This window comes from Hyaena hyaena, unplaced genomic scaffold (assembly GCF_003009895.1).
Source record: "Hyaena hyaena isolate Hyena2069 unplaced genomic scaffold, ASM300989v1 scaffold_964, whole genome shotgun sequence".
NCBI lineage: Eukaryota > Metazoa > Chordata > Mammalia > Carnivora > Hyaenidae > Hyaena > Hyaena hyaena.
This window is the reverse complement of record NW_024081597.1, coordinates 511,861-528,418: the sequence shown is the minus strand read 5'-3', so window position 1 is coordinate 528,418 and position 16,558 is coordinate 511,861. Positions and strand designations below refer to the sequence as shown.

The window sequence follows — 16,558 nt, the reverse complement described above, 5'->3', positions numbered from 1 at the left end:
ATATTATCTTCAAGACTGGCAAAGGGCATGCTCACTAGACCTGCCTCTCTGGGACCTCAGAATAGTTGAAAGCTTGCTTTTGTATCCAGGGCTAGCAAGAAACAGGGCAAGACATAATGACCAGAGACTGTAGACAGGTGGTGGGGCGAAGGAGGGTGACCTGGGCAAGGGACTCCCAGAGAGACCGGGGGAGCAGAGGGCTTGACTCCTCACTGACACATTGAATCCCATGTCAAATAGCATGCAAAATAAAGAAAACAAGTTTAGGAATTCAAAAGTAACTCAGACTTTGTAAAAACAAATGGTGATAAAACGCAGTTGTCCTAATATTTGGATAATTTAAATGCCCTCAGCAGCTAGGGAATTAAGAAAATAGTCCAATATAGGCCAAATCATTTAGCACTTGGTTTGAAAAGTCATGAGCAGTGGAGGAGATCCCAAAATATGATGGAAATATGATAAGGTAAGGTTTTGAAATAAAGAAACATGATCTTGGTGAGTGCCATCTGGAATTGGAGCACAACACCAAATAGTAGAAAGAGGTGTCAGAAGACTGAATCCAAGACCTGGCTTAGCCACCTATTAGCTATGTGACCTTGCCCAGACCACTTAACCTCTCTGACCTCACTTCAGTAAGCAAAGTTACAATACTAATAACTGCCCCATGTACTTCACAGGGCTCTGTAGCAATCACGAGGGAGCATTGCAAATCTCACCCTTACCACTTACTAGCTGTGTGAAGTTGAAGCGCCTCTAAACTTTGATTTCCTCACGTGTAATATAGGGATGCTAATCCCTACCTCAGTTGGTTGTTGGAAAGACTAAATGCAAAAGTCAAATGAAATCACTGCAAAATGCCTTTTGAATAGACATTGTGTGCTAATCAGTGATTTTTATCATCAATGTGATTATTTTTAAACTTACAAATTTTTCATAAAAATGAAGGATTATTGTAATATTTAGCAAAATGTGACTTCACTGGGTAACAGGATAAATATTAAAAGAAAAATGTCAGCAGGAAAAATAGAATGGAGGTGGTAAAGCACATGATCTGTCTTTATAATGGAGGAACTTTATAGATGAGGATGTATGGGGACTCAGGTTCTCACCAAATTAATTCATGTTGGCTTAGCTAAGAGATGGTCTTATGGATCTTTCTTAAGGATAAAAAATACTATCCATGATCAATGGCCTTGCGTCAGGCTGGGATAAGTTATCTGGTGAATGACTGAGAATCAGCGATAATTCAGGTCTTATCTAACATCTCCAGAACCACTGAAAGCGAGAGTAATTGGTAGGTTAATGAAATCTGTAAAGACACTCAGCGGCCCTCCAGGGAGCCTCTCTCAGGTTGGAGAAACTCCACCCTAGAAGATCAGAAGTGATGCAAAAGAGCCTCAGAGCTCATTCACTTGTTCCAAAATATTCCATCCCTCTATGCCAAACACCTTGTTGGGCACCGAGGATTTAGGGATGAAAGACACGATCCCTTTCCTAACCAATCTCACAGCCCAGTGAGAGAGAAAGACACTGCAGTTCAGTGAGGTGGTTATCAGCTTGGGATTAACAAGAGTCCAGAGTTGGGGCTCCTGCCCAGCTAGGGTTCAGAGAAGGTTCCCCACAGGGGGCAGCACCTGAGGAGTTCTGCAAAGACCCAGTGTGGTGAGTCTGACAGAGCACGGCTAAGGAAGCTGTGCTCCAGGAGGAAGGGGCCCTGCAGACATGGGACCTCAGGGTGTTGAATTTGGTCACGCCCGGTGAGGGCACTGGGCTTGAAAAGGACTATGGTTCCTCTGTGATGTCAGCACATGTCACGGGCCTCCCCCATTATAGTAAGTGTCCTTTTAAATCCCTTGCTTGAAAAAAGCACATCATATTCCCCTCCTCCCCCCCCAAAAAAAAATCTGTTAGGAATTTTATAAAAATTTTAAATGAACTTGTGACTTATTAACCCCAAGTGTACTGGTATTTACATTTGAAAAATATTTACTGTACTTGTAAATGAAGTTGTATACTTTATTTCCAACAGTGTCTACTTACATTTTCATTTGAGAAATATTTATTTCATTTATTGCAAGTCTTAACTATCTTTTCATTGAGAAACAATCTTTATTCATGGTTCTAACTGCCAACTCAGCCTGTGCCCACCCCCCAAGGTCAGTGAGCCACTCAGCATGGGAGTAAGGAGTGCTTGCAGAATTTGAGCCTGTAGAGCTAGCCGGGGCCAGGCCTCGCTGTCCATGTGAAAGTGGAAGGGACGGGGAGATGCCGGGGAGTTTAAGGCAGTGACAGCAATTGATTGCTCTGTCGGCAGTGTGGCAGGCAGCAGGAGGAAGGCAAGGCAGGGGGCAGAGAGATGGGTTACATGGAAAGTTCTGGACTAAAATAGTAGCAGTGAGGGGAGAGAAAGAAGCAGATATGAAAAATATTAAAAGGTAGAATTGATTGGACTCAGTGCCGCTGACAGAGAATTGGGGGCAAAGTCCCAGGTGACAGCTTTCTGGCTTAGGTAATTGGATAGATGGTGTTACCAATACAAAAAAGGCAAAGGAAAGGACAGGGTTTGAGGAGAAGATTTTGACTTTAGACATAGAGACTTTGAAGTTCCTGGGGGACAGCCAAGTGGAGATACATTAGTTAGAAGGATCTAGGCCAGGTTTGGGAAGCACTGATGTATATAACAATCAAAGGCCTGGGTGTGAGTAAACGTACTCAGCGAGGGGGTGCTATGTGGGAGAAGAGATCCAAAGACAAAGCATTGAGAACCCCAGCATCTGAGAGGCAGGTAGAAGCCAGTAGTGCCCCCCCAGAAGGCAACCACATGCAGAAATGGAGGGTCAAGGGAGTGAGGGCGGGGGTGGAGGGGGGAGAGAGAGAGAGAGAGAGAGGTGTCCCATGAGAGCTAAGGGAAGAGAGGGCTTTAAGAAAGAGCCATGAACTTGTCACTCCCAAGAGCAGTCAAGTACAAGGACCAATAAGTGTCCCGTAACTACAGCAAAAAAAATTAATAAAACACCATGTCCCACTTATGTGTTTGTTATGCTCTCAAAGCACCTTCATACTTTGTATTTCATGTCTCTGGCCCTACAGCCTAGAGCAGTTGCACAGATAAGAAAACCTCAGGAAGGGAGGCGAAGAGATTTGCCAGACTGCCTAGCAAGTCAGTGACTGGGCTCTTGGAATTACAGATTGGTCCAGAATCTCAACAATGCTCCCTGGTTCTGGGTTAGCTTTTGAAATAACCAACAAGGAATCAGAATGGGGCCTGTCCCAAGATAACAATATAGAAATTCAAAGGCTTGCTTATCATACTTTTTTGCACTTCCCAGAACCCAGAGATACCAATGCTCTGGGACCACGCAAAGCTAAATTCCTTAGTGGGAGGGACTTGCACCCAACTCCCTGTGTAAGAGGGCCACTGAAGGTTTTGAAGGAGAGCAGTGATGTCAACTGAGTAGTCATTGGAAAGATTAATTACATTATTGAACGTTTATTTGTTAGTGCATATGTCTGTTGTTGGATACTCACACCACCTGAACAAAATGATGAAAATACACTGTGAAGACCTGTTCTGGTGTGTTGTTGTTGTTGTTGTTGTTACTTTTGTTTGTTTTGGGGCTTTTTTTTTTTTTTTTTGCAACTGGACCCCTTCTCCTCATCCTGCATCCCACTCTAATGAGTAGACGAATAGACTGTCTTCACCAGAGAGGGTCACATTTGGAGCAAAAGCACCTTGCAGATTTGATGAGGTCAACACTTACCAGATCTCGGTTCTCCTACTTCCACACTTTCCAGAGGCAGGCCTCGCTCTTCAGCCCCCTGCTCCCTCTTTCATTCCTCAGTCATTCCTGCAAGTGGAGCGCGGCTGTCCCTCTGGCCTGTCAGGTCTGGACCAGGCCCAAACTTACCTGTGTGGGACAGGCCTGGACCTGCCTCCCTGCCTCACTCTCTGTTGGGATCAGAACACAACACACTCCTCTCGGGGAGTGTGCTGCTCTGCTGGGCGGAGGTCTGCTTATCTCTCTCTAAACCTATCTGTCATTCACAGCACACAAGGCACATGAAACAAAGACCTCTGTATCAATTTCTAACGTTTCAGTCTCTTTACAGCTCAGATTATATCACTGCAAAGTTATCACGCTGGAGATTGAGCAAGGGCCCAAAACAGCCATCACTATGCGATGTTGATTTTCTGAGGGTGACTCACAGCCTTACTTCCAGCTGGTGGCCTGGCTCTAGCCTTTTCTTCTGGCCCAGAAAACGGAGCTTCAATCTGGGTGCATGGCTGTACGAGTCATTCTGGGTCAGGGACAGCTGGGAAGTTCTCTGGATTCTGTACCACAGGCCAAGGATGGGTGATGAGCTATTTCCCTTTCTCCCAAGTGCGCTCCGTATGCGGCCCTCTTTCCAGGATTGGTGATGGCTGATACACAGAACAATAAAAGCAGGCAGGATGGGTGAACTGGAATTTTAAAGAATGCATACTTTATCACCTTCTCCATTGTGCTGCTAAAACAGAAACATCCGTTAAATATTCGATATGAAAACTCACTCTTAGACTAGAAAAAGGAGTCTCCAAATGTCTCTGTCCTCTTTCAGAACAACCCTAGACAAGTGACATGATGTTAATTCTCAAATCCCTCAAATAAATTAAAGACACCAGCTAAGTAGGAGATTTCTGAAACCATCATAAGAGGTTGCATCACTCCACAGGAAAAAATGCTTTAGGTAAAAAGCCAAACAGAATTGCTATTATGGTTTTAAAAAACAGGCATAAGACATTTTTCAGCTTCTGCATTGCTGACTTCTCATCTGTCTAAATGCTGTGTCTCTGGAACTAGACTTCTTGTGTTCAAATCCTGGCTCCCAGACCTAGACTGTGTGACCTTGGACAAGTCACTTAGGCACTCTAGGTAAAATAGGATAGTGCCAATTTCTTTCTCAGAGCATTGCTAGAATTTTTAAATGAGTTTTTAAAAGTAAAATACCCAGGTGAGCACTTGGGCACAGCAAGTGTCAGTAAGTGACGGCTGGGCAAATATCAGACAGGCTCTGCTGGGATGATGAATAACAAGCCCCTGCTATTTTTCTTCTCTGCAGGTCAGTGCAGCTGAATGGCCAGCCCTTAGTGATGGTGGACGATGGGACCCTCCCAGAGCTGAAGCCCCGCCCCCTGCGGGCCGGCCGGACATTGGTCATCCCTCCAGTTACCATGGGCTTTTACGTGGTCAAGAATGTCAACGCTTTGGCCTGCCGCTACCGATAAATCACCCTCACACTCCCAAGTTACCAGCTGGCCTGCTGGACTGCTTTCCACTCTCCTGCCCTAATAGTGTCCTTATTTTTCAGACATCTTCTTAGCAACAAACCAGTCTCTGCTGCCCAGTCCTGCTGGAATCAGCACAGACTTGCTCTCCAAAGAGACAAATGCCATAGCATGAGCTTAGCCTAGGTAGGCCACATCCGCCCCGAAGGAAAATATAGACATCACCTGTACCTATGTAAGGATGAAGGTATGTGTGTAGAGCTGTATGTACCCATGTGCACGTACCATGAAAACAAGCTGATGGCCCGCTCCCAGGACAAAGGAAACAGCTCTCGTGATCCTGGTCACATAGCAATAGAGCTATGGCCCTGAGCCCGTGACTGCTGACCTCAGCAGAAGATGAGGAAAGAAAGAACCAGGTGGGCCTGCAAGAGCCCGGTCCTCTCCCACCTCCTTTCCCTGGCCTGTTCCCTTCTGCTGCCCTGGGTTTCCTACCACCTCTCTTCCCACAGGGGAGCAAGTGGGTGGGTCGGCGCCGGCCTGCTGGGTGCGCTGTTTATGTCATTTCCTGGCTGATGTATGAGTGTGCGCATCTGGGCTTCTGACAGTGGCATCCATCACTGGCTACTCCTCTGGGAAACGGGTGCTTCAAAAGTAAAATTGCAATCATACTCCAGATCTTGTCCAAGGGTTCTATTCCTCTGTGAATCCAGATTCCCCTTGGGTTGGAATGGGAGTCAGGTAACAATATTCATGGAGTGGAGAACAACGTATTAGGCACCACAAAAAGCAATCATCATCAGTCATGTGTCTGGGAGGGAGTTTTAGTATGAAGAGAAAGCACACTGAACCACCAAACACAGATGCATGCACACATGCACGCACACCCCAGCTGAACAAACGAATACTTAGACCTGCATCAAATCTGAGGGAATCTTAAGGGCTTGTAGGCCAAGCCTTTCATGGTTTGTTTGACCAAAACCATAAAAAACTGTGTAAATCTAAAGTCATCACGTAAGACACAATTGAATCTAACCTTGCTGCCTCTTCCTAAGTAGCTCTGTGCTTCTCAATGGCATTTATGAGGCAGAAATCTAATCTGGTCATGAAAGATGACCAGGTCTGTGCTACCCCAGACCAGCCAGTGTGAGCACAGAACAAAGCTTTGGGCTCACCCCGTGGGAGAAGGGGTAATCTGGAGGCGGAGGTCTGATGGGGAACTGTGAAGTGGTGGGTGGGAAGCCCTGGAGTTGGGTAGGGGGAAGCAGACTGATTTAAAGCTCATGATTAAGACCTTCTGTATGATTCAAGGGGCAAGACTCCAATAAGCTGCCAGGGAAATGACTGTCTTTTCTGCGTAGGTTTGATTTTCTTTCTCAGGATAAAAGACATGAATGGCACTTTTTCAAAGGAGGAGATATTTGACAACGTCAGAGGGTTCCAATTAAGAGAGTGATCCAGTTTCTGTTGTTAAGAGAGTACAGGATTGGAGGGCCAGGGCTGCTGAGGCCAGGGGCCAAGCAGATGCCTAAGATGCCCAAAAGGCTAAGGACAGGGCCAGGTCTGAGGTGAGACACGGGAGGAAGATTACACAAGGGAGATTACACAAGTCCAGGAGATACAGCTGGGAGAACCAGGAAGCCAATGGGCTCAGTCTATGAACGAGGCAGAGTGGACTTGGTTTTGACGTGTTTGTCAGCAGGTGCAGGAGGTGTGTGCTACAGCCAGCAAAGTGGGCAGGGGGGAGCGTGGGGGGCAATGAGTGGGCTGGACCTAGCCAGGGTGTGCTCAGCCCAGAAACGATGGAGATCCAGGGGCCTCCTCTTCTCGGGAAGCAGGGACCTCCTGCTGAAGCCTCAGCTCTGCAAGGGGAGGAGAGAGAAGTGCCAAGACCGGGGTAGAAAGCAAACAAAGCAGAGTCAGAGGACACCCCGAGTGCAGAAGAGAGAGGAAAAGAGACACACAAGTTGTTTCCCCAAGCTTTAAAAAATGTGTGCAGATATCAAAATCTCTCCTATGTGCCATACAGGCATAGCTGCAGGCTCCTGATGATGACATGAGTGACTGTCCCTGTGGGCCTGGCCCTGGCTAGTTTGCTTTACCAACATAGTAGCCCCCTGAAGGAGTCACCAGTTTCACCCCCACCTTCCTGTGAGGCGCAGAGAGGTTCATAGGCTACCCAGGGCCACCCAGGGGAGTGGGTTGCTGAGCTCAGAATAATCCAGAGCCTGCTCACTTAACCACACGCCCAGTGGTCGCTCACCTCACAGCCTTACCCCCTTACCTTTCCACAGGCGCTGCTAATTCACTGCAGCCAAATGTCCAGAGTTCTGGGCAAGCACACTTTGTGTAAATAGTGCTGGTTCTTCACTAAGCTTCTAAGCGTGCAGAATACAGGCAGTTTCTGCTTCTTTTTTCTTTCTCTGTGTATTAAATGCTCCCAAGAGGTTTAAGTTTTGGTTTTTTGGTTTATTGTTTTATTGTGTTTTTTGGTTTTTTAGTTAATAAAGGGAAAGGGAATCACTGAAATGTATCTTTGGGGTCCTGCAATTCTAACTTTGCAACTGTCTCATGGAAGAAGTATTTGCATTATTCAAAGGATAGTGAGAAACTCACAGTAACATCGTATTCTGCAGGGATTTCAGTACACGGCATCTGTCCTGGATTTTTCATTTTAGAGTGGAGGATAATTCCTGAACCAGTAGGGATCACTTCTTATAAGGGATTCCCTGATCACACTCCCCCAAAAGACAGCCTGTGGCAAAACTCAACATTATATCGCAATGCACGTCAGGGCAGCAGGCTTGCCAGGCTGGGTCCTGGAACAAGAGGGTTCGTCCACCAGCCTTGCAGAGCAGACTTTTCCTCCTAAAACAAGACCACGATCTTCTAAGACTTTGGAACCACTTTACTTTAAACTGAAGAATGGCCTTGCAGAAATGCTTATTTGAAAGCATAGTAAGGTATAATGAGAAGTCTGTGCCTTTTGTTGAAATGATTTTCTGCTCTTCCTGCCTCTAGGAATGATTTTCTTTCTCCTTTCTTATCACAGAGGCTCAGAACAAATTCTCATTGTTACGTGAAGAAAAGTCTCAATTCTTATAGTGCCCTGAAAAAGCTGCAACTGTGGGATATTAGCTTATCTTTGGCAGGAGAAACGCTTGAAAATCCCAGAACCAGGCTACAGTGAGACTAAGGCCTGGGACTCCCAGAACTGCAGTTCCCAATCGCCTTTGTAGCCCCAGCCCCTCCCCAGTAGTTGGCCAGTCCCCAGGGCAGATGGGCCCAAGCCCTGTACCCTCCAGAATGGCAGAGGTTGCTGGCGGATTCCGTCTGAAAGGCTCCCGCAGGCCCTCAGCACCAGGAGCTGCTGAGGCCTCCTGAGGTGGGAGTGGGAAGGACCCAGCAGGGCTGGGCCGGTGCTCCAGGCCACGCCCAGCCTCTGCAGGTGTGCTCTGCCCTTGCACTCCAGGCCCTTGTGTCTGAGAGGGATGCAGCTGCTGGATTCACCATGGAAATCCGCTGAGAGTGGCTTTACTTCAGAAAACAAGAGGGCAGTGCTTAAATCCAGCAGAAGCAAAGGTGAACCAGGTGGATACCGCTAACAGTAAAAATACCAGGACAGAGAAGGACTTAAAAAATTTGAAGTATCAAGAGAGCATCCAAAAATAATGGACATCTGGCTTGGAGAAAGCAAGGGAAGAATACATAAACATTTATGTAACAAGGTTCCTCCACTATCCCCTCCCTCTAACCTCAGTACCCCCTACCAGCCTGGACACTGCCCACTGCTTTTCCACTAACTTCTCTCCAGTTCCATGGCCTTCCCTCTGCCACGAACTCCCAACCCAGAGGGCAGGGAAATCTGCTGTACTGAGAGGGAATTAAGTCTTAATTGTAGAATTGTTTGCAATCTTTTCTCGGGATGTACTAAAATTGCAAATAAGATAGTAATGGGCACTCACAAATAAAAACAGTTTTTATAAAGCCCAAACACCTGGAGTTTTATAATCACTGCTTCTGAGTTCCACTAACAGGGACAAAGAAGCGTCTGTAACTACCTTCCTGTGCCCAGACCCGGGTGGTGACTGTTTGGGGAAGACCAGAGAAGTGATTTGTCCAAGGCCATCTGGATAAACAGAGTCAGAATCAGGACTCGAACCCACATCTGTTGGACTCCAAAGCCTGCTCTCACTGCACGGTGCTCTCTCTCATTGGACTGGTAGTGGTCAACTTTTTCTCACCTCCAAGTTGCCCACAGCTAGCTTTCTTGCCAGCCTGTGTGTCTACAGAGAACCCTAGCAGTGCCTTCACCCAGAACAGCCAGAGTAGTGAGTAGGGCTATAACCCGCCTGTGCTATAAATGGAATGTGTTTTTCTGTAAAGGATCAGTCTTACTACCACCATCCACCACAGGTGATGATTCCGGATATTTCTAAGTCCTGGAGGTGAGTGGCAGGCCAGTCAGCACCCACACATGCATGCACTGCCTCTGAGATCACTTGCCAGCCTGCTCCAACCACTGAGAGATTTGGAAGTTTCTCTTCTTCTTCCCAGACTAAATAATAAATCCACTGCCATAGGGGTAGTACTTGAAGAGATCACTCTAAAACAAGAAAGCTAAAATACAAGAAACTAACTGCTTCAGTCCCCACTTCCTTCCAAACACCAGAGAGGCCTCCCCTAGGAGCCCTGGGAGATTTGTGAGGAGCTGACCAAGTTCCAAATGACTGTCTCCTGAATAAATCCCATGTCCTATGCACCAGCAGAGAAAAGGGTCCCTTCTTTATAGCCCACATCATGAACTTTTCTAATTATTATTCATGAAAATATTTCTAGGATTTTTTTTCTCAAGTTGTAAATGTTATGTAATAAATTGTATTTTTGGAAGAAGCAAAAACCTAAGTTTTATTCATCTGGAGGTTGGCAAAGTAAGTGCAGGAACATCTCCCAGGAAAAATTTCTTTTTCTGCAGGGGATTTTAACAGGTGTTAATATTTGCTTCCAAAAAACAGATTATATTAAAGTTTATATGAGCTTGGCGATTGCAGAGAATTTGGGTCCATGAGGTAGTTTCTATTTTGAGGTAACATTCTGTAAGTAATAAAATGTGAATACTCTTAACTTTCTGTTCTCGGGGTGTTCTGTGGGCGGGGGGGGGGCACTGTTGTCCACACTACATTTTCACCCAGTGAACTAACACACGATGGATATCGTTGATTTCATGATGTGCTGCTCTCTCCACTTTCCTCTTCCCCACAAGCCCTGCTTCAAGTATTCTAAGTGGAAATTAAGTTTTATTTTTCAAGTTAGATGTCATTGACGATGTTGAAGTAACTGTTAACTGCAATAACAGATAAACCCCAGAATCTCAGTGGTTTAACATAACGTTTATTTCTTGCTAACAGATCACGTGAAGTTCAATTAGTGGTAGTGGGGTAAATAGTGGTTCCATGCCACGTAGTCTGTCAGGGATCCAGACAGTAGGCTGTCTGCCATTTTAGCACGTGACCTCCAACATTGCTCTGGGCATCAACATGCAGCAGGAAGAGAATCATGTGGGAGTAGTTTGGGGGCCCTAACCTAGACCTAGCATAAATTCCTTCCACTCAAATCCATTAGCCATAAGTCAATTACATGGTCCCATCTAGATACTGGGGCTTCAGAAATAAAGTCCCCGGCTGGACAGTCACTTCTCAACAATTATATTTTGTTGCTATAAGTGGAATGTCTTTGATTTCCCCCAAAATTCATATCTTGAAACCTAACCCTGTGTGATAGATTCCCAGTGAGATGGTATTTGGAGGTGTGGCCTTTGGGAGGTGATTAGGTTGTGAGGGATGAGCCTTCACGAGTGGAATTATAAAAGAAACCCCAGAGGGGTTGTTTATTTCTCTTTCACTCTTCCACTGCTTGGGGACATATCCGAAAGGTCCCTATGAACAGAAAGTTGGCTCTTATCAGACACTGAAGCTGCTGAAACCTTGATCTTGGACTTCCCAGCCTACAGAACTGTGAGGAATAAATTTCTGTTGTGTATAAGCCACCCAATCTATGGTATTTTTGTTATAGCAACCTGAACAGACTAAGACATACATGAAAAAGGAACCCAAAACTTTGACGGACAGCTGGGAGACGAGAAAATTTATCAATGATACTGGGTCCCTCTAGTTGAGTGTCATCAAGTGAGTGTTGCCGATCATGTGTGAGGATACCTGAATTCAAAGGATTTCTTTTTAATACTTCAGAATGACCTAAAGGAGCTTTCTTTTGCCTCTTTCCATCCTCTTAAGTCTTGCTACTCCTGGCTAAATTTTAGCAGAAAACGGTCTCTGTTGTTCCACTGCTATCCAGGTAGGATGCATCTAGTACTGGAATCTCTGCCCTCTAACAACATAAATGGCAAATATGTGGGGAAATCTAAATAAATATAAAACAATAATAATAATAATGTCTCATGAGGGGTTCCTGGGTGGCTCAGTCGATTAAGAGGTCGACTTTGGCTCAGGTCATGATCTCACGGTTCATGGGTTCGAGCCCCGTGTTGGGTTCTGTGCTGACAGCTCAGAGCCTGGAGTCTGTTTCAGATCTGTGTCTCCCTCTCTCTCTGCCCCTCCCCACCTCATGATCTGTTTCTCTCAGTCTCAAAAATAAATAAACGTTAAAAAAAAAGTTTCATGAAATTTAAAATACAGAGAAAATTAAAAATGCATTCCAGTAGCATACATTTTTTTTAAAAGCAGGCAAAGGGAAAGTATTCTAGCATCCTTCCATTTTCAAGGAAGATATAAAAATACCAATTTATATTAAACATTCATAAGTCAAGGAAGCATGTTTTAATCTCTAGGACAACCACTAAAAGAATATTAAAAGAGTGTATTATTTCTAAGTGAATGAGGGCAGGAGGGAGAGTGGAATCAAAATAAAAAATAGTTGATTTAGGGGCACCTGAGTGGCTCAGTTGGTTGAGTGTCCGACTTCGGCTCAGGTCATGATCTCATGGTTTGTGAGTTTGAGCCCCATGTTGGACTCCGTGCTGACAGCTCAGAGCCTGGAGCCTGCTTCGAATTCTGTCTCCCTCTCACTCTGTCCATCCCCTGCTCACACTCTGTCTGTCTCCCAAAAATAAATAAACATTAAAAAAAGTTTTAAATAGTTGATTTAAAAGAAAGAAACAATGAACAGGGAGACAAATAGCAAATAGTAAGATGACAGATTTGAACATAAATCTATTCTATTTGAGAGAGAGAGCACACACAGGGAGGTGCAGAGAGGTTTTGGGGTGGGGGGGGAGGGAGAATCCCAAGCAGGCTTCGCACTGTCAGCTGAGAGCCCGACCCAGGGCTCCATCTCAAAAACCATGAGATCATGACCTGAGCCAAAACCAAGAGTTGGACACTTAACTGACTATGTCACCCAGATACCCCTAGTTTTGACTTTTAAAACCACTAATTGAAATAGTATTAAATCGATTACCAACCTTTTCCATCCCTTTAAATTCCGCACTCAAGGTGAGCATGTCATTCTCCTCACCCCAGTCCTGGTCCTGAAGCCAATAAAGGAGATAAAATGGAATCATAAAAGTACCTGATAAATGTTTTTAAAGGCATACAGGAAGGCAAAAAAGGAACAAGGAAAAGACAAGACAAATACAACACAGATAGCAAGATAATGACTGATAGCTTTTAAACCATAGTAATAATCACATTTCATGTGAGGTGTTCTTAGTCTGGTGCAGATTGTCAGTCTGGATAAAAAATCAGACCCAACTATATGCTGCCTGAAAAAAAAAAATGTGCTTTACATATGAAAACATGAGTAAGTTAAAAGTAAAGGACGGAAGAGCACATATGCAGGGAGGAGTATGTCTTTACCTCTCAGGGTTTCTGGCTGAGGCTGCCATAAAACAGAGAAATAGGAGACAAGCACAGAGATTTTATTTAGTGATTTTTTAAAAAATTTTTTTAATGTTTTATTTATTTCTGAGAGAGAGAGAGAGAGAAAGAGAGAGTGAGTGTGAGCAGGGGAGGGTCAGAGACAGAGGGAGACACAGAATCTGAAACAGTCCTCCAGGCTCTGAGCTAGCTGTCAGCACAGAGCCCAATGTGGGGCTCAAACCCACAAACCGTGAGATCATGACCTGAACTGAAGTCGGACGCTTAACCAACTGAGCTACCCAGGTGCCCCTATTTAGTGATTTTTGACATGAACAGAGGAGCCCCCACAAGAAAAATGAAGATCCAAATAACTGGCTAGGCCTCTTCAATGCTTATATACTAGGTTCAAGAAAGATTGGCAATTGTGGAAAAGTAACTAAACTCCATGGCAACAATAAAGAAAGGTAAGAGGTATTTTAACCAGGTCTCTTTGTACAGATTTCTCTTTGCCTAGACTTTCCCTCTCTGGTGAGAAGAACTTTCCTTTCCTCCTGGGATAGGGAGGGCCTCTTTCCCACGGGAGTTTCATCCCTGCTTGCAGAAGGAACAGGAAGGTCAGCATGCTTTTAGCTCACAACCACCAATATCCCAAAGTGCTGCATTTTGGGGCAGCATGTCCTGAACTCTGCCACAGGCCATGTGAACACTAATCAAAATAAGGCTGAAGTTGCCATACCATTCTCAAACAAAGTAGATTTAGTGCAGTGCATAGTGTCAAAGATTAAAAGGTAATTTCCTAATGATACAGGGGCTAATTCATTAAGACAACATAACAATCATAAATGTTTATGTATTAAATAACAGGGCTTCAAAATATATAAAGCTAAAGCTGGCAGGGCTGGGAGGGGAAAGAGATAGATCCATAAATATAGTTAGAGAATTCAATACCATTATCTCAATATTTGACAGAGTAAGTACACAGAAAAATCATTACGGAGATAGAAGACTTAAATGATGCTATTAACCAACTTGACCTAATTGACATTTATACATCACTCAACCCAACAAAAGCAAAATACCTACATGTTCTTTTCTAGTACACCAGGAACATTCACCAAGATTGACCATATCCTAGGTCATCAACAAATTGAAAAGAAGTCAAGTCACATGAAGCATATTCTCTGACCAAAGGGAATTGAAATAGAAACCAGTAACAGAAAGATACCTGAAAAACCATCAAATCATTGTAAATTAATAACACACTTCTAAATAATCCATGGGCCAAAAAATAATCTAAGGAAAAAACAGACAGCATTTTGAACTAATTGAAAACGAAAATAAAACATATCAAAAGTGAGTGCTGATAAAACAGTACCTTGGGGGAAATTTATAGCAGCAAACTCCTTTGTTAGAAAAAAAAGACAAAAGGTCTAAAATCAATGGGTCAGTTTCTACCTTAAGAAACTAAAAAAAAGAACAAATTAAATCCAAAGTTAATAGAAGAAAGGATACAGTAAACAGCACAGAAATTGGTGAAATAAAAAACAGAAAAACCAATGAAAATTGCTGAAACCAAAAGTGGTTTCTTTGAGAAAATCAGTAAAATCCTTAGTGTGACCTGAATCCTTCTAAATTTATTGAACAGAATAGAGAACCCAGAAATAGATACACACATTTATAGTCAATTTATTCGAGACAAATGTGTCAAAGTAATTTAATGGAGAGAGGATATTTTTTCAACAAATGGTGCTAGAAAAATTGGATACCCATATGCAAAAAAATGAACCTGAACATTTCTCTCATACTTTCCACAAAAATCAACTCGAAATGGGTCACAGATCTAAATGCAAAATAAACTGTGAAACTTCTGGAAAAAATAAGAGGGGATCTTTGTGACTCTGGTTTAGGCAAATATGTTTTAAGCAGTGCACAAAAAGCACAAAGATTTCTGTTCTACAAAAGTCACTGTAAAGAAAATGAAAAGACAAAGCCACAGACTGGCCAAAAAAATGAAAAACAGATAACTGATAAAGAATTCCTATCCGAATATATAAAGAAATCATATAAGTAATAATAAGAAACAACCCATTTTTAAAATGGGCAAATCATTTGAACACTTTACATATGGCATAAAAACACATGAAAAGAAATGCAACATCATTTGTCATTAGGAAAGTAGAAATTCAAACCCCAATGGGATATTATAACATATCTACTACAATAACTAAAGTTATAAAGGACAATATCAAGTGCTAAGAAGACTGACTACAAAGCAGGGAAAACTCTCAGCGTTGTCAAGGGGATTTAAAATGGTGCCTGCATTTTACCATACAGTCCATACCATACAGATACTTACCATACAGCCTAGCCATCCTACTCCTAAATATTCACCTAAGTGAAATAAAACCTATGTTAACACAAAAGCCTAGAGAGAATTACAAATGGGTATACTGGATTAAATCGGAATTGAAAGCATTTGTGCCAGAAGTGATACCATTAAGAAAACAAAACAAAACCAAAAAACCCAAACCACATAATGGGGAAAATTTTATTTTGTAAATCATATATCTACTAAGGGGCTTGTATTCAGAATGTATAAAGAACTCTTACAACTTGATAATAAAAGAACAATTAATTTTAAAATGGGCGAAGGAAGTGAATAGACATTTCTTGAAAGAAGATATACAAATGGCCAAAAAGCACATGAACAGATGCTGAACATCATTACTCATTAGGAAAACAAATATCAAATTAGGAGATATCACTTCACATCCCCTAGGATGGCTAAATAAAAACAGACAATAACAAGTGTTGTTGCAGATGGGTACAATTGGTACCCTCATGCATTGCTGGTGGGAAATGGAAACTACTAGCAGTTAGAGTGAATAATAGCATATCCATTTGATGGAATTTACTCAACCACTGAAATTCATGCTTATGAAGAATCTAACACAGGAGAGAAACAAGGGGAGTGAAAATAGCAGGATGAAGAGCGCGCAGCCATAGGGATCTCAACAGTGGACTGCAGAGAGCGATGCCTGCGGTGGGTATGTGCGTGGAAGGTTGGGGTCCTAAGGTGAGCGGGTTGGTGGGAGCAAGGGGAGGGGGGAAAGGTAGTGAGGCTCGCTTTGTCTGCAGGTGGTGAGAGCATTAATTCCTGGCCCCTGCCTTTCCCCAGGGTGTATGCAAATCTGCCAGACTGCCAGTCCCCACAACTCATCCCCTGCTGGGCTGCACCCAAAGCGTCCAGGCAGCCCCAGGGCACTGAGGGGTGACTTCGGAGGGGACTGATTCCCTTCCATGATCTTCATCAGCAACCCCACACTTCAGTCCTTCTAATTACACAATCTTAAGAAAATCTTGAAAACACTGGTTCTGAACAAAGCCCCTAATGTGCACCCCAACCCCAAATAGA

General features: G+C 43.7%; 1 protein-coding gene across 1 annotated transcript in view; it reads left to right on the top strand.

Moving 5' to 3' along the window:
- LOC120223178 (inactive heparanase-2) overlaps window positions 1–6,476 on the top strand; it is a gene marked incomplete at its 5' end in the record, with an annotated part of 160,844 nt that extends 154,368 nt beyond the window's left edge. The window contains one exon of the mRNA XM_039221205.1: window positions 5,101–6,476. Within this exon, the coding sequence (XP_039077136.1) occupies window positions 5,101–5,266 (166 nt within the window). The remainder of the gene's footprint in view (window positions 1–5,100) is intronic.
- Between the last annotated feature and the right edge of the window lie 10,082 nt (window positions 6,477–16,558).